At 38.0% G+C, this 26,675-nt stretch overlaps 1 protein-coding gene across 5 annotated transcripts in view; it reads right to left on the bottom strand.

Moving 5' to 3' along the window:
• The window catches only part of MID1 (midline 1), a 250,762-nt gene that overhangs the window by 82,025 nt on the left and 142,062 nt on the right, over positions 1 to 26,675 (bottom strand). For all 5 annotated transcript variants that reach the window (XM_071748004.1, XM_071747994.1, XM_071748015.1 and 2 more), the window contains exon 2: positions 17,257 to 17,972. In XM_071748004.1, coding sequence (XP_071604105.1) covers positions 17,257 to 17,916 — 660 coding nt within the window. In that variant the 5' untranslated portion in view covers positions 17,917 to 17,972. The remainder of the gene's footprint in view (positions 1 to 17,256; positions 17,973 to 26,675) is intronic.

A 26,675-nucleotide genomic window follows, 5' to 3' on the forward strand; every position in this document is an offset into this window, starting at 1 on the left:
AAGTGGAAACAGCTTTAGGATCAAAATCCCATTTGTGTTGAATTTGCGGTCACTAAAAACGTTTCCCAACTCCATTGATTAAATTGCAGGATAAGGCCAGTCTGATCCTTCCAAGAAGCTCCAAGTTATGCCAGCATTTTCTCAGTGACTTTGCAAAACTTTACAGCAGCCAATTAACCTGACAAGACAGGCCAAAACCCAACGTCATCATCCAGTAATGCTGCTAAAAAAAATCCCAGTGGATTTGTTAAGCAACTGCTACAACAATTTTTTTGGGTATGATATGGGATAGGGACACCCAACTGCCTTCAGCAAATGCTGAAGGTATTACATATGAAATCCAGGATAACTGGAAAGCTTATTGTGAGTTGAAACAACATGGTAACAAATGATTTCAGCCTCTCGCTGAGATTGCCAGCACTCTGTCATTTGGGAAACCTCTAAGAAGATACGAATATTTGGTTTTCTAAATCTCAGACAGCTTTGGTTTTGGAAAGCTACATAAACAAATGAATTAAATGAAATCCGTGACTGACCTACAAATCCCACCCTGCCTGTTTCTCTTTTCACTTCCCCTCTGGCAGTTCAAAATCAGGAGACATCAGTCTGTTGCTAGAGTAGATTTATGTTGCTGGAACATTTACCTTGAGGCCAAATGTTAGCTCTAATAACTATTTTTTATTCCTATCCTAAAGACTGTTTACTGGCCAATGCTGAGCAACAGAAGGATACAGCATGCTCATTTAGTCTTCTTGTTTTAAACCTTAAGGTAGAAAGAATATAAAACCTAAATATATAGGTTTTCTCCAAGTATATGTATATTGTAGCAATCCTCAACTTCTCTGTACTCCGTGCTCTTAGTATTTTAAAATGTTCTTTCCACATCAAAGATGTTCTGTGAACTTTAATGTTGAACATACCACTAATCTCAACATTTAATCTCTACAGTTTTCTTTTAGCAAATGATTTTTTTCTATTTTTCATCAAAAGCCTGGAATTTTCCTCTTTGTCCTTGCCACCACATACAAACCTACTCTGAATTACTTCTGCTGACACTACTGTCAGCTGCTGCTTCTGCAACTTTGTCAGCAACTGCTATACAGTAAGGAATAGTAACAAAAAATATTAAAATAAAAGAAGATAATGTGCAGAACTTTGTTGGCTTCATTTTACCAGATGTCCCTAAGCTGAACAGTTAGATAACTCCTTTGGGAACATGCAGTGTTAAATATTCAGGTATATCAAATTCTGACACCATAATACTGCGTATTCATATTGGAAACACAATCCCAGGAGTGTTTCTACATGCTAAGGAAGAGAAACATAGCTGTTAAACTAAAGTATAGCTTAAGCTGCAATATTTCATATATGTTTAATTAGAATGGGCATGGTAAGGCTTATTATACACAAACATTTAAAGGTTCAGATTTGGCCCCAATTCAAATTTGTCTCTCCTGAAACTGAAATTTAACTTGGGGTCACTTTTAATATAAAGTACAAATAAAATCTGATGAGACGCTGCTTTTAGTTTTACAGTTTTGTAACCAAGAAAATTATTTTGTTATACACTTCATCCGAACTCTTGGCACTCCAGTGACTGCCTGTTTGCTCTTGAACAGCTCAAGCAAAGCCAATGATGGTGTGCTCAGCACACATTCATCACAGAAGTTTTTACAAATGTTTGAGTTGTGTGTAATATCTTCCTATGCCAGCCTGGGTCCTGACAGCTCTGAGGGAATTTATCACATGAGACACCAAGCTGCCCAGTGTCACCACTTTCCTCCAGATAAGGCTTCTTAAATTATGATCAAGCATCCACAAGCTCACTGGCAACATGCAGGAGGATGTTTTTGTAGAGGAGCAGGTGGGGAGGATGAGTCTGCTCATCTAGCTTAGGGTTGGGACTCTTCTTACCCTGACAGTGGCAAAGCTGTGGCTCCTGCAAGGCTCCCTTTGGTGGATTCTCTTTCCTTATTGATCTTGACACCACAGACTGTGGTGAAGAATTTTTCTAATATAACCCATCCATTGTTTCTCCTCCTGCCCTCCCCTTGCCTTCCCAATAGGCTTTCCAGCATGGCTTGGATTAGCCTTATGTTCTTGTGGTTTCTTGTTTCAGATTTTGGTCTGGCCATTTGTCATCCTGGTTCTGTTTCTCCTCTCTCTGTTCTTAGAATGACAGAAAACAGGATCACCTCTCTGAATAAGATTATAAATACTCCACTGATGAATTGCCAGTAAAGAGTCTCTGCCAAATTTATATACTAAAATTCCCCAAGCAGCAATTTAATTACATTATTTTGGATACAACACCATAACAGCTGCATTCATTTGATGAGGATTCATTACAGTATATGGTGAACACAATGGTAAATTAACTCTGATGTGTTTTGGAATTTGGTCTTTATTTAGTTTAGAATAGCCTGTTATAATGAGCATGACTCCCAAGCCCATTTGATCCTGCAGTCTGTGAGAAAGTGGGAGATCTCTGACAGGAGTTCTTATAAGTCAGATATATCTACACCTGCTGCAGCTCAGCTATTGAAGTCCTGCTGGTTTGTGGTTAAAAAGGAATTACAGGCAGATCCATTCCACCGTATTTCAAGGAATATTCCAGGACTATTATAAAAGTCATGTGTATAAATCAAAATAAATACATAAATAACAAATCCCTCAGCTTTGTCCATATTTTTCATGGCTGAACTTTCCCCAAAGAAGAAAATATTATATCCCTACTAGAAATCCAGTAAGGGTTCTCAAGGAAATCTAAAACAAATTACCCCTGTGACTGCTTTCCAGCCCAAATTTTAAGCCAGATTTGTGAAGTATTTGCTCATTTTTTTGGAACTGTCTGGATGACTTACACTAAGTTCTAAGCACATAGTAGGGGGTGATGTAAAGCTTAATTTTCTGGCTAAATTCACAATAGGGGGGTAAAAGCCTCCAAAGATAAAGTTTGTTCTCCTGCTGCTATTCCAAACAAAAGCCACAGCTTCACATTAGAAGCTACATCAGGAGCTTTTGCCAGAATGCTAACATCTTGTGTGGGGTGTAACTTCTGTGAGGAATTTTTGTACTGAAAAATGTCTTTGTATAGGTATAATTCTAACACCACTTTTCTACCTCTGTAGTTTATTTTGCTTTGTTTTATACAGCTGGCAAAAATACTTCTTGACCACTTAATGACACAAGGAAAAAAGAAAATCTTTCTTTATTCAACTTTTCCCAGATTCTGAAAGGCTGACTCAATGTCAAGAGTCACATCTGCTCATCTGAACAGCAGCCTGTGGTGATAAAGAGAGCAACCCTTAAAAGAACTGGACATAGAGAAGTTGCTATACCCCTTTTTTATACACAGTTGAAGGCTAAAATTGGAATTGCTCCTCCTTGCTTAGGAAAGCATTTAAAGTCCATTCAATCACTTTACTCCCTATAAGATCTTCATCTTTATTTTGTGCCAGAACCAGAGAAATCTGACCCATCACTGAGTTATTTCAGCCTGCTAGACATTCTGGAAATTATTCACTTACTATGTGGAGTTGTTGTTTCACCACCCTTGAGGACACCCAAGAAATTATTCACTTACTGTGGGGCTGTTGTTTCACCAGCCTTGACAGCTGGCATGGCTCAGGGTGGATGGGACTGGACCAGAATGGCAGAGATGCTGAGGAGGCAGGGAAATATCACTGTGGGATGGGGTGGCAGAGGCAGAAATGGTGGACTCACAGGAGCCAGACATTAAACTGATTTGGCTGGTAGGAAATTGTATTTTGGCCACCCATCTTGTGTATCTGCTATCAGCACCTAGCACAGCAACCTTTCTAGAGAACACTCGTGCTTTTAGTGAAGGCAGCTGGGAGTCTGAGGAGGGAGGAAATGGAGCAGGCTCAGCAGTCCCACCTCACCCATGCCTGCAGCTCTGCATTGCCAGGGAATGCTGGCAGGAAAGACAGGGAATCAGCTCACCAAAGGGGGACACGAGTGCTCGAGCTGCTTCAGCAGGCAGGAAGGAGAGAAGGAGAGCAATGTAAGAGGATGAACCATTTTTTGGCAGTAGCAGGCTTGTTAAATCTGTTTAGTGATACCATAATGTACCCTCAATGCTAATGGTATCAATAAGAAAAACCCAGAATAGTCAGTAGTAAGTACTTAAAAAATAAGTAAATAATTACTAAGTATAATTTAAAAAACCCAATAAAATTTGCTGAAGCAGTGTGGGATTCTGCTGGTAGGCCTAAGGCCAGAATTTGGCCTACACTAAATATATTGCAAATGTAGTAACAGGGCTGAACTTTTAAGACTGGGCAGGAGGCCTTTCATTTGCATTACCAAATTCTTACTGCTTCACAGCACTAGAAAACAGCTACATGAATTCTGACTCTCAAACAAGAATGCTGAAATGATGTCTATACTACATAAAAGAGCAAAACCCCCTGAAGCTTTGAAATACTTTTCTACCTGGCATGCCCAGTTTAAAATGGCCTCGCGTTACCAAAGCACTTAGCTGCACTCCGGGGTTTCTGACAGACTTTCCCTACGACTTTTTCTGTAGAAATAATGACTCAGAGAGAGCAGCCCTGAGACAGGCAGCTTCCAAGATCGGATATTTGCCTGACCTCGCAGCCCTCCTCAGGAAGGAAACGAGTTCCTCCAAGGAAAACACGTGACAGATGATTCAGTTCTGCAAGCTGGACTCATTCACTGAGGCACTGCTGCCTTGACCTCCAGGGTGAAATGGGGTTCTTATCATAAATAGTACATATTAGGGAAAAAAAAAAAAAATAAATTAAAACCCAGGCATCCTCTCCTTTACTTTTCCATTGCTTTCTTCCTTGGAGTGACAATTTCATTGCTAACTGTGAGCAGAGTCATTACAGAATAAGCCCTCCCGCATCTGAATTTGCAGCTTGTGACAATCATTCAAACATAACCCAACAATTTACTTTTATCCCTATACTGCAAACACTCAACTCTGCACACAATACTGGCAACAACAGACTAAAAAAAGACTCCTAATTTATTCAAAATTATTTTGATACTGGTGACATTAAAATCTAAAGCCTTCGCTGACTTTAACAGTGCTGAAATTAAATATTATGATTTAAGAGTAGGACTCCAAATCAGTTTTGTTTGCCTGTTTTTATTTTTGATTTTTATTAAAGAGTAGTTTTAGTTTATTTGACAGAAAAATTATTTTCCTTTCAAGTGAGAATTTGCAAACAGTTTTAAGCAGAACAAGAACCTGTTTAGAATGGCTCAAAATTGAGATGTTTATATTTTTCAGGTGTTAAAAAACCTGTTTAATTAGGTTTTCACTTTTCCATTCTTCCTTTTCTCCTTTAACCAGGCTCTTTTACCAAAAGACAAGATTCTAAATTAATTACCCTAAAGAGGTGGTATTGCTTAGAGCAATTCACTATATGTTCAGACAAAGGTTTTCAGTTTGTATAAGTACAGACAAAGCTGGAAGTAATCAAGTAAATTAAAGGGATGAAAACAGGTTGCTCTGACAATATTTTTACCCAAGAAGAACTACAGTAATTCATAACATCCTGCCTGCATAAGAACTTTTGTGTGCCAGATTTTCAAGAGAGGTGGAGCACATCTACCAAGTCTGAAAAGAAAGCTAATTCAGAAGAGCGAGAGACTAGATATAAACCCCAAAAAGGCTTCATGGTGACCTCTCTATCTGCTGGATCTGAGTGAAAAGGTCACTTTTTTCTCAAGAGTGATCCTAAGAAATGCTGAAAAAAGGGTGAAAACATTATTGTACATCTAATATAAAGCCCTTTTCCGCCCTAAACTGCAGCAATTTTTTTTTTAAACTGAAGGTTACACTCAATTGGAGGGGAGAGAAAAATGCCTGCCCATACTTAAAGAACATGAAATAAATTGTTGCAACATCATATAACCTCACCCAAAGCTTTCATAACCTCACTAGGTATCTCAAGCGGGTCCTTTTGGTAAATGGGCACCTACCACCCCTCAGGTTGAAAAAGGGGCTCAATGCAGGAGCTCCCTCACACAGTTGAGTTTTCAATGTACAGATGCATTCTAACCCTCAGTGCCAGCCTTCCAGCAGCAAGCACCAACTCTCAGAGAAGCAAACACAGCTCACTCCAGCCAAGCTTAACATCAATGACTCTGTGCAATGGGAAAGCCCCAGCACTGGAGTGACCCACTGCCCCAGCAGCCCCCAGCATCTGCCTACACAGGGGAAGCAAGGAATCATAGGAAAGACCATACAGACACCAGGAGGACCACAATTGCTGGAAAAATTCAGGGAATTTCTCTCCTGAGCATTTATCTCCATTAATCTCCTGTGTATCTGCACATACATTTTTGCCCTTTTATATTTTTCAGAATATAGACAAGTCTGGTACATGGGGAAAGGCATTGAAAACATCTATTTTTGGACTTACAAAATCTATTTTTTAAAAAAATGATAATATTAATCAAATATTATTTGCAATATATTAGGCATTCAATTATTCCTTTGATGGAATTTCTTGTGTGTATGTGTTTAGAGACTTTTAGCCACACATAAAACATTTTAAATACCTACTCAGATGAACCATCATCCATACACCGATCAGAATGTTTTCTTCTCTTTAGTGTCTTATTATTAAGAATGATATAGTTCAGATGCAGTTTGAATGAGTTATATGATTGAGCCATATGCTGCTGGCTCAGTCTGGAATAAAGTCTGCACACACTGTCATTAGCTATAGCCTAATGAGTCTGCTTAATGCCTCTACCATGAGACACATACGTTGTGAACAGCTGCCTGCCTTTAATCTCTTTTAAAGTTTGACTGTACCATAGCAAATAACAAAACTTGGGAATAAAGCCTCACACTTCCAAATTTCCAGTTAACCTCCAGAAGGAGAGAGATGAGTTTCAGTGGGATGGTTACTATAACATGGGAACCTTGAGACACTGCCAGGCAGCCTTTGAGTAAAGCTCTGGTGTTCTGTTGGTAAGCACCCCATCCATATAAACAATACAGCAATACAGGTTCTTCTCTTTTACTTTGGCACAGAAGGTTTTTGTTCCTCTAGTAGTTCCTGAAGGATGATATCTCGTCTTTTTTACCTTTAACTAATTTTACCTGTCAAGTCGACTTACATATGGAAATTCAGAATTCTCTGACATTCAAATGCATTACAAGCCTGAAACGACATTGTTATTTGCAGATAGCATGAAATCTCTGTATCAACATCATGGGGAAAACAGGAGACTTTGGCAAGTTGTAATGGCAGCCATATATGTGCAAACAAACCTTAAAAGAGAAAAACTGGATTAGTTTGATCAGGGAAGCACTTATATCATTTGTATTTTCTTCATCAGCTTCAAATTAGCGACGCCTTCCTCCAGCTCTAGTACTTCGAGCATGCTACATCTTTCAGCACTACTTATTTGTATTTTGTGTTTATCTTCTGAAGCAAAACTGAAGTTAAATACCCTTAAAGCATGTAACTCAAAATGCTTGATTACAGGATTACAGGAAACAATACAGAAAAAAATGCTGGGGTAGCTCATGATTTTAGGCATACCTCTGAACAATGAGTATATTGACAATCTCATCCTGCTGCTAACCCTGGAACACAAGAGCTTCATCCCCCTCTTTCCACTCAGTCTAACAACAGATTGCTGCTCCTGTCTTCATCTGTCCTGATATTAACAATGATGGTTTATCACCAACAACGGCTGAGCATACAGTAAGTTACAGTTTATGAAATGATTCGTGCAGTATGAGACTAGGAAGTAACAGTATCAAAAATAAAAAAAAATATTTTTTTGTATTTTTCATTTTTTGAGAAAGGACTATACATTTTATTACTATTTATTGTAATTTATATGAGTTGTTGCATTTGTTACATGAAAGATCTTTTCTCATTCTACCAGGTTTTTTGTCTCATTTTATTTTGAATACCCTCTACAAAAAGAATGTGATAACAAAAACCTAATTTCATTAAGAATAAAATCTAAAACATTTATGAGATAGAGGAGAAACTCTTATATGATAAGAGAGAGACATTCCCTTGTATTTTGGAGTGTCTCAAATTTCAGTTTGTTTTTCAAATTTAGGGAGTGCAAATTTTCAGTCAGTAGAGAGTACTGTTATAACACTATGCTAACATCATCTTGGACATCAGAATTAATTTGTTATCAGACTGGCACATTAGACAGGATGTATAGACATCACTTTCAGCCTAGTGACAAGGGGAAGTTAGGCTATTGTATTTCAAACCAGAATAATTCTAAGAAATCAAACACTAATTTCTTTGCTGAGTAGTAGAACTAGCCCATATTAATTTCAAACTTTTTCTTATTTCATCTTATGCATTTACATGAAGCCAAGAGCTTGCCTGAATATTACTGTGACCATATAAAATTTCTATGTACCTGCCGTGCTTGCTTTCATATTTTGTTCTAAGCATAGTTGAATGAATATTTGTTGAAGCTGAGACTACATCTCACTTACTTGTACATGATCTTATATTACAGGACTTTTTTTTAATTGACTCTTTGGGAATTACCATAGCAAAATTAAATAAAATAATTTCTATACTGTACAGATGCACCTGGTAGACATGATAGAACAGGGGGAGTACCATCTACTCCAACGTCACAAATGCACACAGAGATTTCCTCTTTAAAAAAACCCTTACCTTCCATATAGATATGAAGTTGTATATTATTCCACCAAAATATTCTTGACTTTTCAAATTGTCAGCATCTGGTTTCTGCAGCCAATGTTCTGTGGGCCACTAAGAGGCTATAGATGAGGGGTCTGTCATAGTTTAGAAAATCATTCTAAATACCACAACTAATTGATCAGATAAATTGTGAAAAGAAAAATCTAGCCATAGGCACTCCAGTTACATCTCTCATCTGTGCTGAATTTGATCCCTCTCATGCTGTATTATTTAATTAAAGGATCGTACTGTTATTTTTTGCTATTATGGCCAAAATACTGTAAGGAAGCTAAAATTGCAAATTGTCAAAAGAGTAGACAGATTTACATTTTGGCAAGGATATTTTACTTTCTAAAAAAAAAAAAAAAAGCAAAAAAAAAAAAAAAAAAAAAGCAAAAAAAAAAAAAAAAGCAAAAAAAAATGTTGTGAGAATGGAAAAAAGCATCCCCAAACTATCCCACACCAAACTCTGTTGTTTCCAAAGTAAAATTTATACAACTTGGAACAGTCAATGCAAACACACAAATAGGCCAAAAATTCTGGAAGTGCAATAGTGTCAGACTGCAAAACAGCCCTGCAAGTGTTTCTCCTTCTGCAGTCACAAACTGGGAGATTGCATAGGGCCAACAGCCCACACAAAGGAGAAATTTGCAAAATAAGTGATGCTTCCACCTCAGCCTAGATAAATTAAAAAAAGGAAGGTGATCTTAAAAAGCAAGCCTTCTGGTACCACAAGGCACACTATCAAGAAATCCAATGATATAATCCAATAGCTTACTAGCTAGCAACCTTGTACTAAGCATTTTTATTGATGAAGACCATGCCCTTTCAGTTAAGCATTTATACTGTTAAAAGGTAAAACTTGCTTAAGTAAGCACTGACAGAAGGTCTAGGAACTCAGTATCGTCACATTATGATAAAAATAATCTACTTTCTGTTTCTTTTCTCCACCTTTTTACACTAACTTTAGAGAGCTGGAAAAGCAGAGCAGGCTCTGTGTTGTTTGAGAGAGCACTTAGTAAAGGAGACATGAAAGCTCTGAAGGGCAGGAACCCCCTTGCCCCATGTCCTCAGTCTGGGTGTTTGCTCCTGGGGGCAACAACATCCTTCCCAACAATAGAAAAGGTTTCCTGCATGGAGGGTCAAGGGATGCTGAAGAAAGCAGGGGCTGGATGGCTGGGTTTGGGGAGAGGTAGATACAGATGGGAGAAAGAAGGAACACACAGTGATATCACTCCAATCAGGCTTTGAGTCCAAAGTGTGCTTTAAAAACCCAACACAACTTTGTAGTTCGTGACCTTCCAGAGGAGCTTCCTTCTCCAGGCTTTCCAAATTAGGCATCACATATGATTCATATGAGCCCTTATGTATAGGTTCACAGTGCTGAGGATACATACAAGTACTATCATTTTGCTAGGAATCACACATTTTGCTGTAAAAAAAAAAAAAAAAAAAAAAAAAAGAACCACAACAAGAGGGCCAAAGAAAATAATAATAGATGCACGCTTGTAAAGCATGAAATGTGAAGTACTGAGATCATTGCTGGATTTGTGTTATAAGTTCAGACAATATGGGGAAGAAAAAAAGAAGAAAAAATAACAATTATGAAAGCTGTTCAACATAAAAAAAAGAAACAAAATATTGTAATCACGCTCCTATGATTGTATGTCATTACAGGGCAGAGTTAACCTAATTTGAATTTCTCTTCATGGAGTAATTTAACATATTAAATTAAAGTGTGAGAGAAAGCCAAATATTGAATGTTCTGTAATTCTTATTTGAGAGATATTTACATCCAGGTTTTGGGTTGGATTTATTCCTGCTTGCAGCACACTACCTTCACCTTTTTCTGAAAATGTATATACTGTAACATTATTTTTTTTAAAGTATTTGCATTAAATAGGATAAGGATATAAATTAAGATAAATTCAGAATATAATCACCTGATTTGTAGACACCCATACTCAGACTCTTCCACACAACTCTCAATGGCACCAAAGAGTGTGAGGTTTAGCCTGCTCTCCATGGTGTTCTTAGCCCGTACTCTCTCGTTTTACCACTCCCCAGCAAAGCACTAGAAGACTGAGCTTACTCATTCTATTTATAAGCTTTAAGAAAACATACTGCTGTGCTAGAACCTGTAAATGTTCTGCCTTTGAAAGGCCATTTATCCCTAGCTTTTGCTGTTTCTGGGACTACATTTGTTACCCTGCTAGGCAGACACTACATTTCCTAAACAAAGGCTCAACCTGTGTCCGTCACCAAATGTTCTAAACAAGTCCATTACTTGCCCTTAACCTCATCTATTTGCTTAATTTTTATTTTTTAATCACTTTATTCTTTATTGTTTAAATACAAATTTTCATCTTGAGGAAAGATCTGTCATGCATTATATTCCACCTCCAACCCACGAGAATTATATCTAAAAACACATAAGCAGTGAAGGGCCATTCAAGAGGTTATTATTCAGGAGGTCATTACAATAAGCAAATTCAGAGCTAGAACAAGGACTTAAAGTCAATTATCTGAATGGTTTGGACCAGAGCCATGGAAAAGTATGAAAACACATTTTGCTAAATGAGTCGATTGAATTCTCTGGAAACCAATCATGAGAACAGGGTAATAATGCAGCACTGTTTTTTAAATTTTATTTAATTCTCCTGTTCTTCCTGAACAGATTATGCCCTCAACACCATCATTTCTACTAAAAAAGGAAACAAATAGTACATTAACTTTTTTTATAGACTTGCTAACTGTTAAATTTGTGGAAGTAAGTTTTAAAAACTATGGCTTATATTATTTAAAGGATCTTAGATAGATAAAAAAAAAACCAGGCACATTGTACTTATAACTATTGTAAGGTCATTAAGTCCTAATTCATTATCCACAGTCATAAACACAAGGAACTTCAAACTAGGCTAGAACAGTATAAAACTAAAAGAAACCAAAAAACAAAAAAACCCCAAAACTTACAAAAAGCAATCCTGCCTGAAAAAGGACTAATGTTGTTATTACTGCATATAAAATTTCTATTATCCTTCTAAATTCCACCACAGAAATACCAGATGGAGGAAACACTTTCACTTGAGACTAAAGAGAGAATGGTCTGAAGTCTGCCTTAATATACATACACTAAGGTATAAAAATAAGTGTTGCAGTAAAATATTTCCTTCCTACATTAAACCTCTCCCATGAAGCAACTTATTATTTCTGGACCTTTGCATAAACTGAAGCACAGCCAGCTAGTTAAATTTTTGCATAGATTTATGGGTTAAGTAATCTCAGATAATATTCCACACTAATAGAGATTACCATCCATCACTTTAATTTAATAAAAAATGAGTAAGCTGAAGGATCTGTCAAGCTGTATCTAATCTAATAATATTATCAAGCTGCATCTAATCTAATAATAATCTAATAATAATGAAAGTCCATGAGTTCCACGTTTTGTCAGGTTGGATAAAGTGTTTTAAGTGTATGCTGAACTTGCATAACTGGAACCGTAGAAACATACTTTTACTGACCTACACACAAATGAAACTTTATATAATTTAGTTAAATTGTAGGTATATGTGTATTTATTCAAGATCAAGGTTCTCGCTATTAATGAACTTAAAGACTTCTAGAAATTACATGTATTTCATACAAACATGCGTAGTATTGCCTATATATACTATCATCAGTACTATAAATATGCACATAAAATGAATAAAAAGTATATAGACACATGTTTATGTGTATGTGCATAACATGTTCAGAAACCACTATTTCTGGATTGTCAACCCAGCTGTTTATATGTAAACATATAAAGTGTAACTGCTGGGTTCTTATCACAGTACAACAACAATTGATCAAGTTGCACCAACAAGATATTGCAAAATAAAAATGGTTGGAACACATCAACACATATTTTGCCAGTGTCTCTGCGAAGATATTTAAATATTAAAAGTTTTAAAATACCTAATATACATATCAGGAAAGCAGATTTATTTTTCTGTTCTCTTTGTAGAAGCTGTGGACTTGACAAAGTCTTCTATCTTTACCCAAAGTAGGCTTATAGGAGTTGAGTGGAAAGAGTTTATGGCTTCCCATCAAAAAAATATTTGTGACAAATTGAATTGACACACCACAGAAAACCAAATCCTGAATCCTGAAGCAACAGTGTAGAAAAGAGATAAGAATGGATTCTACCACTAAAACTATACAGAAACCACACAAACAAGCAGCTCCCTTTTGTCCTAGAAATTGCTTAGTGCCTTTCAGAGGGCTGCCTTGCCTTTATAGACATGCCCAATACATGTCAGCACTAATAAAATTCAAACAAAAATACGGAGAACCACAGCTAACCTGCAGCAGTTAATTTCAACAAAAGATCTCTCTTGACTAAGCAGTACAAAAATTGTGCTAACATTTTTTTTTTGGCAAGAACATACACATCAGCAGCCATACTCTCCATAAATATGAAGAGAAGTAAAAAAACATTAGTTTCAATGGAGTTATGCTGCTTTTACACCATTTAAAAGTATAGTTTACCGTCTATCTTCCTCTTTTGTTACACCTCTTTATAGCTCTTCAGTAGTACTATATGAGCGGTATCTTCGCATCCACACCTTGTCATTCTTTCTCCCCAGAAGAGTCTCTCTTGTTCATAATAAATTTTCTCACTTTCCCTATCACTTACTTGAGAATACATAAGTACACAAATTACATAATAGTAGTAATTTTATGAATTTTCACTGAAAAAGCGAATGTCTTAAAATTGTCTTTTCCTTTTCATTGCAACAAGACAAAAAGCAATGGATCAGTATCAGAAGTAATTAGCCACAAATTTATTTTTGAGATAATATGGTGGGCTAAGCATAAGAATTTACTCTTCCTGTCTTTAAAGGTCTCATTGTTTATGCTACTAAAAAGTATTTTTAATTTATACCATAGTTTTGACCACCACCTGATAAATTCAGTGTATCACCAGGCTATTTTGTGTTCTTTATTTTGGTGAGGGTTTACCAGTTTTCCTTTTTTAATATTCACCTCTCTATGATCTACTTAAAAAAACTCCAAGAAAAAAAATCTATAAACACTAAACCAACTCTAAGTGTGCAGGTATATCACGTATCTGTGTAAGTATTCAAGAAAGGACCCATCCTAGAAGAACACAAGTGCTAGCAACTCCCTCCACCTCAGCACAAGGTGAGAAAGAAAAGCATCTCAGAGTTGGAGCCACAGTTGCAAAGGAAAACACTTTCTCATTTTCAGACATCCACAACTGCTGTTACATTGGCTGTTAAACACACTTCAGCACAGACGCCTCTCTTGGACAAGTGTACAGGACTCCTAATTAAAGGGTTTCATTTTTGCCACAAAAGGAGCTAGATTGTAATGGCATCTTTTGTCCTTTGCCTAATGAAGGGTGAGCTATTGCTTAAATAATTAGTAACAGTGCTGGAAGAGAATGCAAGTAATTAGCATAGCTTGACACCCAGAGCAAAACCAGTGGCTGTTGTTAGCATCAACAATGTGTTGATTTAAAAAGAAAAATCCCAAAGTAAAAAGTGTCACTTGAAGCAGTTTTGCTTTTCTTCTTTAATGATACAATTAACCACTCATTTTTTAATGAATCCACTATACTATTGGCTACTGCACGCTCATTCTTCCATAATTTTAAAAAAAAGATTTAAGTAGCCTACCTATTGAACCCCATATGTCTTTTAAAAACCCACAGCAGAAATAAGGCAAGCAACAACCCATTTTTTTTAGGTGCAGATTTTCTGATCCAGTTCAAAGTTGTATTTGCCAATGGTACATGCACATTATCTGTAATTCAATGAAGACCATCTGCAAGCTCCTACCTAAGATTTATGTCAGCATAGCCAGTGACTCAAAGAGGTCATATTGCCATTTATGAAGGAGGCAATGGAATGGACTGCCCGGTGAGGTGGTAGATTCTCCATCCCTGAAGACATTTAAAAAGAGACTGGATGTGGCACTCAGTGCCATGGTCTAGATTCTATGCAACCGCACCGGTGGGTCAAGGGTTGGACTTGATGATCTCTGAGGTCCCTTCCAACCCGGCTAATTCTATGATTCTATGATAAGGAGGAGACTCACATGTGAAAATGGACCTGAGATTGTTGCCTCTCAGCTACCACATGCTGATGTGAAAAGGGATCATTCTTTTACTCCTGAAGAGTAAGTGCCAATTTACAGACATGAAAATCTCATTCTTGGAGTTTGATGCAGAAAACAGCATAAATTTCTGAGATGAAAGAGGCAATGAGGAAAGAAAGACACAGTTTTCCTGTTGCCTTCTTGTGAACAGAAGGTGGACACTGGATCTGGATGAGAACTACCTAGGCTTAGTGTTCCTGGGCTCACAGAATAAACCTGTGATAATCACTGGCATAATTGGAGTTACTGATTCAATCACTGGCATTAGCAAAGTAAAATAGGCTGCCTCATAGCGAAGAGGATAGTAACTGGATTTCACAGAGACTTATAATTATCTGTGAACTACTTCTAGATGGTTTAGGTACAAAGAAAGTCCACACCAAAAAAAAAAAAAAAAAAAAAAAAAAAAAAAAATTATACAGATACTATAAATGATAGGAATTGCCATTATAAGGAAAGGGTTATTTGACCCTGGCCTATGCTAACCATTAAATTAGTGCTTGAATCACTCTTCAGGAAGGCTGGCAGAAAGTATCCTATTAAGCTTCTGATAAGGTAGCTATACTGGGTAACACCCAATGTAAATGTGGCTTGTCTGTCTGAGAAATCCTTTAAGAGTTTGCCTAGGCATTTTTGCATAGGAAAGTCATAGATCTGGCAAAAATATTTTATTTTTTTCCTCTCTGAAATGTTAAGTCAAAGATCTTGAGAGAAGATACATACCTAAGTCTTCTTTCAAATGCTGTCATATGTCTGTACTCAAACACTGAGAAATCTTCACTATTTTTTAACATCTTTAAACATATACTTATCTTATATAGTATTTATTATACTATCTTATATAGTATTTAGTGTTAAAGGTATTTCATGTTCAGTAGTGCATTCCTCCTCATATAAAGTTTATAAGCAACATGCTGTTAGCTTATAAATAGTAGCACCTGTTAAGGAAACTTACTGGATTCTTGAAAAGCACTGCAAGTCCATGCACTCTCTATTCACATTTATAGTCCATGTCCCATTTTATCAATGGCCAAAACCTTGCCTACAAAAAATACCAAATGAATTCAAAATGTAAACATAACAGCTCTTCCTTACTCAAAACAAAAGTCTTTAAGAGATGAAAGGAAGCTATCAGGTCCAGGTAAAAAAACAAAACAAAATAAAAAACAAACAAAAAACATCTTTCATTAATTAATATTATCACAGAATATGAACTACATGTCTGCACACGCAGAGGCAAAAAACCCACACAGCATGTATATGCAGGTTTTACCTGCACTCATATAAAGTTATTGTAAACATATGCAGTCATATTTCTGTCTGAAGACATTTAAGAAAACCCTTCCAGTTACTTAAACTTATTAATTTTGATTCTTTCTCCACCTCCAAAATTCCAAGCAAGAAAGCTGACAGATAAGCTTTGCCCTCCACACTTCTGGTTTCTCAGTCGCAGTCCATCTTTAAAAATTCCCCCCCAGCCAGGTACAGGTACAAACATACCATCAGGCAGGAGAGGAGGGAGAGAAGTATGGGATCCTTAACTCCTGCCTTTTCTCTAAAGCCATAGCTAAATCAGCATGAGAGGAACATACAGCCAGAATAATGGGAGGCTGTGGCCTCACTGTTCAGCGTGAGTTTCGCCTCTGCTGGAAGCCTGGGGAGCCCCCAGAGAACCCTGTGACCTACCTGCCTGCCTGCTGCCACCCCATCCAGAGCATCCTGTGTGGGACCAGGGGCTGCCACAGCCACACAGCTACCTGGCAGAGGATGTGCCAGGAGCTCACCCAACCCTAGGAATGCCGTAAGAAGCTCAGAAACAATTTTGGTTTTGTTTCCTGGACTGCATGACCTGCAAGCTGAGGTGGAAGGTAGGGCAGGAAGAGGGGAGCTAGCATTCGGTTTCCCTGTCTGGAGGCAGCAGCTGGCATTCCTGAAGCCAGCACGGGTAAATGCATCTCCTGTTAGCAGCAATGCAAAGGCTTTTGACAATGAAAGCAACCAAATGAAAAGTAATCATGAGTAGAGCAAAGAATGCCTGACATTTCCATCAGTGCCTGTGTATGTGCAGTCAGCATTAAACCTTGCCAGCTGCCATGAACAATGCTGTAAGTAGGCAAGAAAATTCATCTAAACAGTAGTATATGCTGCTTATTCCTTATGATATCCACAGAGGAATCCAACTGAGGAATCTTTCCTTACGCAAAATCCCACACCTTTTCAACGTAGATGAGCAAATGCACACATAGTTGTATACACGTATCTTGTCTGATTAGAGACCTTGAATCTCCTTGTACCAGCACCTGCCCAAACAAGGAATTTTAGCATGCAACCAAAGGACACTTCCCTCCCCAACCACATACTAGAAAGGCTGAAAGGTAGCACTAACCTTTAGCTTGTCATAGCGCTCGCTTAAAGCTGCCACCTGATGGTCACGGTGTCGCCCGACCAGTTTGCACAAGGCACAGATTAACTGGTCGTCAGTCACACAGTACATGTTCACTTTCTCGTCCTCGTGCTCCAAGCACATTAATCCCCTGATGTGGGAGTCCGGGATGGGCTCGATGAGCCGGTGGCCGGTGAACGGCTTCTTGTTGGGGTGAGTGGCTTTCAGGCACTCCTCGCAGTACGACACCTCGCAGGTAACGCAGGTTTTCACTGCCTCCTGGGCAGGGTCCTGGTCGCAGAACTGGCAGAGGACCTTCTCGCAGGAGGACATGCTGTTGCTGTCGAACGCCCGCTCCCGGCGGGTCTCGCTGGGGGAATTGGGCCCGCTGACCGAGGCTTTCTGGAACCTGTCGATGATGTTCTGCAGGGTGACGTTGCGCTTCAGCCCGTCTAGACCCCGCTGGCTGAGGGTGATGACATAGCGGCAGGTCGGGCACTGGAAGGCGGTGATCGACTCCACCGGCTCGTTGGTGGCGCAGTGGGAGACCAGGATGCGGTGCGCGCAGTTGAAGCAGAGGCTGTGAGCGCAGGGCAGCAGCAGCGGGTCTTCAAACAGCTCCAGACAGATAGGGCAGGTCAGTTCCGACTCCAGTGTTTCCATCTTCAGGCAAAGCTTTCCTCTGGCGTCAGCGAAATCCAGGGAAGCCGGTCAGCTATCTGGAAACGCACAGAAAGTTCAATTAGGGAGGACAGGACAGAACACGAAGGGTCAGCCGTGGGGGGTTGTCAAGTTTTGCCGCTGCTCCCGGGGTATCGACACGCCACGCCGGGCAGGTGGGCGAGCAATCTAAAAGTTTTGAACCTGCACATGCACACGTCAAGGTATTTAAACATGGACTGCTTTATTTTGTTGTCTCGCCTCTGTTCACTTAAGTATGCAAAATATCCTCTCAGTTTGTCTTTCCTTTTGTCTCTCGTGCAGTCAAGGAAAACAGCAGATGCTTCTGTGCATTATTAAAAACGCAAATGACAGCCTTCAAATGGCTTATTACAGCAAAATGATATTTCTCCTGCAGATGCTGCTTTTGGCTTCATTCATCTACCAGTAAAACTTTTTAAAAAAACCTCACCTCTGTAAAGCACTGTGCAAGGATTAGTCCAGAGTATTATACCTGATAACCCTAACTCTCTCAATGTTATTAAAATTAAGTTATTTTCACAGAGGAAAATTTTCATTTGCTAATATAGCAATAGTACATATATGCAATATATGTACTATATATATATGCAATATATGAACTATATGTACTATTGTGCAATATATAGCAATAGTATGTCTGTTTACCACTGTAAATATATACCTGAAAGGAATGTTGTTTCTAAGAAAATAAGCTATATATTACAAATAATATATATATAATACAGTAATACAAACCTATGTATTTCACGAACACAAATAGATGTATTTATATGTACCTGTATTCATCATATATACATATATGCACATATGCACAAACATATATCATATGCATATTTGCAGAGATAAATATAGCCACAGGATCACACAGTGACATAACTGAAATGCACAAAGATGGATGAAACGAATGACAAACAATAGTTTAACCCAAATTTTTTTGGGTGATCCTAATTTTAGATGATCCTAATCTGTAGTACAAGAGGAGTATCTAGAGAATAAGGAAGTGAAATGCCTTATTTTCTTAGGAGTTTGTGTGTGCACGTGTGCCCGCACTTCTGTGTGGGTGCCCTCTATTTTTAAAACTTTTGAACTACCCTTGCTTTAGTGGCCTTCTGAACCACCTGAAGCGGATCAGGAATCAGTGACTTTTAAACAGGGGGCATGAGATTTTCCGGAGACCACAGCAGCACACCCCCATCAGAGATAAACTAAAACTTCGTTCTGCTTCCATTCCTGCTCTCGGCGTTACAGAGAGAGGTTTTGAAAGAGTCGCCCTACGCAGCTCTCCCTGCCTAAGCTCCTGTCTAGGGCCCATCGCTGCTGCAAGCAGACAGGTCAGTGAAGCAGAAGCAAAAGCTATGCTTCACACTCACAGGGCTGTACCTCTTCACAGCACCATCTATTTAATCTTTGTTGCTCATAGCTGAGGATGGCTTCAGATGGCACAGCTGCATCGTCTTTACACTGTAAAGTCATTGTTCGGTTGTGTGAACTCTTGCCTCCTCCTCTCACCAGGGAAAAGGAAGTATGGAGAAGAAACACACATTCCCCTCCACCCTCCACCCCCTCACTAAATCTTTGTTCATTAAGGGTGAGGAGAGCGAGGGGCTCATTAGCAGCCTTGGGAACCAAGCGTGCTTGAGCCTTCTGTATTCCATGACAATTAGTGTGGGGAGTGCAGTGGCAGTGACAGGAATGCTACCTATAACCCCAATATGAACCATGGCAAAAAGAAAAGTTCAACAGAGGCAAAGTTCAGACTGCTCATCAGTATTTAATCCTGCTTGCTCTGTGGGAAGAGCAGAAATGCATCTCTTCCAGATGTATGCTTAGAAATTAGGATACTTTGCCTCTTTGCAGCAATGCATCCTCTCATTCTGCCAAGAAAACAGAGAATTTTAAAAATGCACTGACACTCATCACAGAGTTTGCCTTCCTGTATATTCTGTGATGCTGATCAAATAAAGTTTGGTTTGCCAAAGACTAATTAATTTATAACTGTTCATTAGCTTCCATAATTGCAAGGTGCATCTGGTCAAAATGAAAAGCCTGGCAATTTGATATAAGTAGGAAGACAACTCCCCACATCTCTCCTCAGCCTAGCCACAATACACGGAAAAGATGAAAGTCTTTTCTGCAAATGGAGAGAAGTGTGTCTTTCCTTCTCTTCACTCTTTGAATCCCACAAGTCCCAGATCAAAATCTCAATCATGTTGTTGGAATCCCTTCCACATCACAACTATGTAGCTCATCACCTGCTCACCCTGTAGGCTGAATGCTGTGCTGGATACAGAAGAAGGGGATTTGAGGCTGGCAGGATACAACATTTTAAAAAGGCAAACTAAACATTGCTCATCTACTGGTAACTCAGTGAAAACCTGTCAATATTTCAGGCTTGTTTCCTCGGGCTGTGTTTGGGATATGGGGCTTTCTTCTATGCTATCTTTGCTATCTTTCCTCTTCAAAATCCCTCCTGCTCCTGCATGTGCCTAAAAGATTTCATTCAGTTTTTCTTTCTTGAAGAATGGTAACTTTTTTTTTTTTTTTTTTTTTTTTTTTAACATAAGGGGTTTTTATGCTAAAAACAAATAAAAACAGCAAAAGCTGTTTTTGCATCACCACCTCATGGAAAGATGTTTGAATCACTGTCATGGTTCTACACAAATACCACCATCTCAGTCGATGACTAATTCTGATCTATTTGACCTGAATGAGCAGCAGCTCAGCCCTGACTAATGCTATTCAGTATGAGCAAGGGTGCCAAAATCTGATCTTAGACTGTAAACATCTTGGAATAAGAGCCTATCTTCCAAGGTAATCAAAGCTGAGCACACATCTGGGACTGAATAATGAATCCTTTAAGGGGCTACATTTTCTGGGCAATCCAGTGATTACTCTTTAATCCACTGCAATTCTGTTTTCACTTTTAGGTTGGTGCCTGCTGGTTCAGCTAGAAAATCTTTCAAACTCACTGGCCCTTGCCTTAAGCTTTCATGCTCAGTAATTTATTTATTTTTTTCTTGAGAGTGGTAGAGAATCCGTAACTAGAGTAAACAGGCAGATGAGGCCAAAAATATGCATGTTTTATATATGCACATATTTCTATGCCGCACTTAACATGACCCATAAATTGAAAGCCACAGTCTCCAGACACAGAAAGAAGGAATTTTGAGTATAAAATTTCATATTTGTAAAAATACAGAATTACTGGCAGAAAATTATACTATTACCAAAAAGTCATTGAAATAAGTAGTACTTTTCTACCCACAAAAGGTTGTTTTAAGAATGGATATCAAAGTGAATGCCAAATGGCAAATATTATTTAAAAATAAAAAAATATATACTTAAGTAACTTTGGATTTGTGACATCTCCCCAGCACATACCAATTAGTTATGCATTATGGGGTGAGCAGGGCAGTACATGAAATCCTGATGTCACTGTAGCTCATGGCAGGACTTCTACTATCCCTAGTGGAATTAGCATCTTTTTACTTCTTGTTTTAAGCACAAAATATTTTACTGGTGGAATGACTGCCTTCAGATGCACAGAACACCCAAAAACTTTTCAGAAGAGACATGAGAAATTAAAACTAAAGCTGAAGTAGATACATTTCAATATGCTTAAACATATTGAAACATATGTTGAGATTAATAGATTAAAAAATCTGTCAAGCTGTTTCACAACTGAGTGCTGTGCTGCAAAAATGCTGTATTATACCTTCTATTTGTTATGTACTTGAAAAATTATGGATCAGAGATACTATTAGAGTCTAGAAGACTTTTACCACTGATCTAAATGAGAATCTAGTAACCAATGTCCAAAAATAAACTTCCTGAGGAGGACATAAAAGATGCAATTCACCACTCTCTGAAACATTACTATTTATAGGAAAATCTGGTGCTTTGGTGTCTCTGAAATCAGGGCTGACTCCTGAATTTTCATTGCTGGGACTTCCAGTATTACAGATGATCCCTATATTTAAAGTATACACAGCAGTGTATAGAAGCAGCAGGATAAAAATACCAGAAAGTGTTGGTGGGGCGAGATTTCCATGAAAATGAATTGTTAGCACTTCCTCAGAGGAAGCACCACACCTCTATATTCTGAAGAAATCACCTGCTGTTCCATAGGCACTGTCAGCCACACGTTGCTGCTGTTCTCACAGCAGATACTCTGTGGCTCCTGTACACAGGTTAGCAAGCACTCCTTCTGCATATAAACCACAACCAGAAAATTGCAGTAATTTGCAAAACAATTATCCTGCTAACCTCCTTGGGAAAAGCCAAACACCTAGCAGTAAAACCACAGGACCTGGTGATACTACAGTAATAAAAATTTCAGCCTAACTAATAGCACTTACCAGAGGGGCAGACAGTGACCTGACATGGCCTTTACATTTATCTGTAACTCACTGGCTTTAACTAGGGATTAATAATATTGATAATTATTTACATTTGGTGTATTAACAAAGTAATTGTAGCATGACATTGGCAAAGAACATTTTTCACCATCAGTACATCCAATCTAGAACATGGTATTTCTGAAGTGTTAATATAATATCTGAGGTGAAATGACTACAACCTAAAACTACTCTTAAAAATGAATATGTCAAAAATTCCAGTATGTTGAGGTCATTTTTTGTCAGTAAAACAATACAGAATTCTCCATACACAGAATAATTCACTACCTATTTGAATAAAGTTAGTAGGCAATGTTTTAGCAGGCCATGTGTTGCCTCCTTCTCCTTTTCTTTCCAGCTACTCCTGCATCCTTTCAGGAAGATAAGAAGAAGGTCTGTCAGTAGTGAAAAAGTGTCAGAAGAGGATGTACTATGAAGCTTTGCTTTCCAATCTAGTCCAGGTGGAGCACATAGTATGAATTAAATTTTTAAATAAATTAAGTTGAATTTTTAAATTTTAGTGAACTCAGTGACATTGGAGGATGAAACAGCTCTATGCCATCCTACACATTTTAAATCTCTTAGTAACACATGGCACTGGAGCAAAGAACTGGAATTGTGCCATGTTCCAAAAATCTTTGATGTGTTACCTCTCTGGCAAAATTACAGTTCGTCAGGTTTTGGTGAATTATGGCCAAAATACCCCCAAGCAGGTGTGAATAGCGTGGGGTTTGGTTTTTTTTTTTTTGTTTTTTTTCCTAACAATATTTTCTAACAATTAGTTGTGTTATGACTACTACCAAATGCCTACTACAGGGAGGGTATCTGCACCCTGGCCCTCTACTGTAAGTGAACACGTGGTCAAAAATGGACACAAGACTCTAAGCTAAATTAAAAGTCCAAACACTTGTAGATTAAGTGATTATCAAGAAAATACTTGCCAACTTTTAAAGTTAGAAAATGAAATAGATTAAACTTCCAGTAGATGTATATGAAATAAAATTTGGTATGAAATCTGATCATCCAGGTATGAAAAATAATAAAAGGTATAAGGCATGCATGAATGCATGTGTGTGTACACACACATGTATCCTAGGCTTATAGCACAAGAATTACAATAATAAACTCCTGAATACACTATGGCAACTGCTTGAGCAGGCTACTATTATCATATAGAGCTGTAGTTTTCAAAGTGGCAGTATTTTTCTGTTCAGTGCACTATAAACGGAAAACTTTAAATTTATGTTCTTGGAATAAAATCTGCCGCAGGCAATAAAAAACCCACTTGCAATTTCTTCAGTTAGCTCTTAAAAAAGGGAAAATGTTATTCTTTTTGCCATTTCCTATCCTGTTATAGGGTATACACAAAATTATCTTGGGAGAAACTTTTCCATCCAATAAATGAACGTGATTGTTTCACGCCTCATTCAGTAAATGTGATTAACCCAATGGATTGCTTCGTGGCCTACTTTGTCCAAAGTCCATTGCAGCTTTTACCACCTGCAACACAGACACTGAAGTCTGTGAGTACTTGTGATGCTAGGAATTGCCAGCAGCATGGCTAGTGAGATATTCATGTAAGTAGTGTAATTTGTCTAAGCAACATAAAAAGGAAATATTAATTAAAGTCAGAATTTTTTTCTTTATCAATGTTTAGTGAAAACTTCTATAATGCTGAAAAAAGCAAGCTGCATACATCCTGAAGGAAGGAAATATGTGTTTTCCCACTGTTTTTTATCAAAGCAGTGCAAACTGCTTTAATATTGAATATTTGAATATTTAATAAATATTCAAAGACAGTGCTGCTCAACAGCTCCTGATATGCAAATGCTCAGCATAAAAGAAAATTACTAGTTCATCCTAGTCACACATTTTCACTGACAGAGGAATGATTAGCTGCCTTGTCTAGAAGTTACATGTAGTGTTTCCATGATGTTGAGATAGTTGTTTGCAGCATTTAAGGGATATTGATACAGCAAAAGCACATCTGCTATGCTGTTTGTAGTCTTAAAAAGCCCAGTCAACATCCCTCCTTGGTTAAAACTTATGCTAGTAGAAGAATACGTTTTCAGAAACCCAAATCCTGTATTTATTCAGTGAGACAAGAACATCTTCCAGAATTAAGGTCTTTGGCACAACATCACATACTCCTTGTTGGAGCTAGAACTGTAACTGAGCCTCAAAAGCTAAAAGGCAACAGAAAAAAAAAAAAAACAAAAGCCAAACATGTAATGAAATACCAAAGCAATCAATAAATACCTGATTTAATATTATCTATAGTATTAGATACATTATTACATGTGGGCAGGAATCTATACTAATATACATCTGGAATGCTTTTTGACCTTTATTTTTTATATTCCTGCAACTCTTGTAGCTTTACATTCTTTAAATACAAGATTCAGTACTTCCTCAAAATGCTTCAGGGGACAGAAAACAAGAGATTGTTTGATCTTTAGCCCATGTGAATCAGCAGAGGACTACTGGCATCAGCAGTGCCCTCATAGCAAATTGATGGCTGAAGATCTGTTAAAAAATAAGCTCTTCATCTACACTCACAGTCTTCATTTAAGTAACTGGTAATTATTCTGGTGTATATCAGTACCATACAACAATTATTGAGGAACTGAGTTTACACCTTGGTTTGGATACTGGTGGCATGGGAAACAATGACTGGAGCAACCCCAAAAATTGGCCAAAGGGGACAAATTGCTATATGCCATTCATTTTTTTTCCCCCTCCCATTTCAAAATAGGAGCTTCAGAGATGATGGCTGTTTCTCTGCAACTAAAGGAAGATAAAATCATTTTAACCAAATAGTAAACACCAAAACCCATCAGTTTTTATAGGACAAAGGTTACACAGAAGAGCTGGAAAACTCTCATATTTCCACAGCTGGGAATTTCACTTGTGTAATGTCTTAAGTGACATGGTATTCCCTGATCTTTAGTGTAGATGATACAGCAACAGAAATAGCCAGAAATATTTCAGCACATTCCTTCTAGTCCTATGTCTTCACATACACAGATCTGTAACCTCATGAAGCTTGAAAACACTGGGGCCCTTAAGCTACTGCAGGTTTTCAGTGAAGACCTTGAGGTGGCTTAAATGTGTTTTCTTTCCACCAAGTTGTCCTATGAATTCTTTCCCTGCATCTCAATAAAAAGAATTTTAAATACTGCTTGAATTAATAATTATTGTCTTCACATGGGTAATGACATTATAAATTCTCAAGGAAGAACCACAAGGTCTGCTTTCTAAATCACACAGAGCCTTTAAACTAACATCAAGAAATGTCCCAAGAACTACAGCAAGTATGAAAGAATGACTTCACCTGCCACACAGGACTCCAAATTTAAAGTACCTGCTAGATGCACTTTTGACTAACTAAAACTCCTTGTGTATATAAAGCTATCCCTATTGCATTACACCTGTTAGCCTCTTACTGTCCTGCTCTCTGCTTCTCTTATGTGTTTGTTAAAAAAAGCCTATAAAAGCCTTTTTTCTTTTATTTTTTTTTTTTGCTTGGGTTTTTTTGTTTTTTTTAAGAGCAAACACACATTCTCAGAGTTAGCTTCTGCACATATGCAAAGACTACAAAGAGATACTGGTGACTGCAACAGACCCCACTATCCCACACTGAGGAGCTCATAATTTATGCCTGTTTCACTCTCAGAACAATGAACTTCATAAGATCAATGGTGTATTTAAAAACCAAGATTGTAATCAGGTAATTATAAGGGAAAATTAGCTGTGGACTGTGGGAGGGTGGAGGATAAGGAACAAATTATATCTGTGCTTTGAAGGTAATCTATTTTAGACTTCTGACAGAAACCTCTATCACTGGTGCAGAAAACACCCAGCTTAGGCTTCTTAGGCCCAGAATAACAAAATGAGAACTGGCAGGGCTACTTCTCCAACTGTGGAGTAGAAACCTCACAAGGGCTTTTGCCAGACCCCAGGTCCTGCTCAGAGATATTTTCCATCCTATTGGCACCACCATGGCCACTACAAGCATGTTTCTGCCACTCCACCTTAGGGTATTAGGTTCCTGTTTTCCATTAGCAGATTATTTAGGAGCATTCTTTGGCTCTGTAGACAAGAACAAAAATCTGCAAATTTTTGCAGATCAAAGCAAAATCATTAGCAGAAATAGCAGTTCTTCTCTCTTGCTACACAATGGTTGCTAAACAGAGTGGCATTCGTCTGAACTGGTCTCTGTAGGGTCTTTTGGTAGTCAATAGAAAGAAATAGGCATCTCTAAAGGTATCTTGTTGAAACTATTTTAGATTATCGTTATAATTAAGTTATCTGTGCTTTCTA

The sequence above is a fragment of the Heliangelus exortis genome, chromosome 1, assembly GCF_036169615.1.
Source record: "Heliangelus exortis chromosome 1, bHelExo1.hap1, whole genome shotgun sequence".
NCBI classification, from domain to species: Eukaryota; Metazoa; Chordata; class Aves; order Apodiformes; family Trochilidae; genus Heliangelus; species Heliangelus exortis.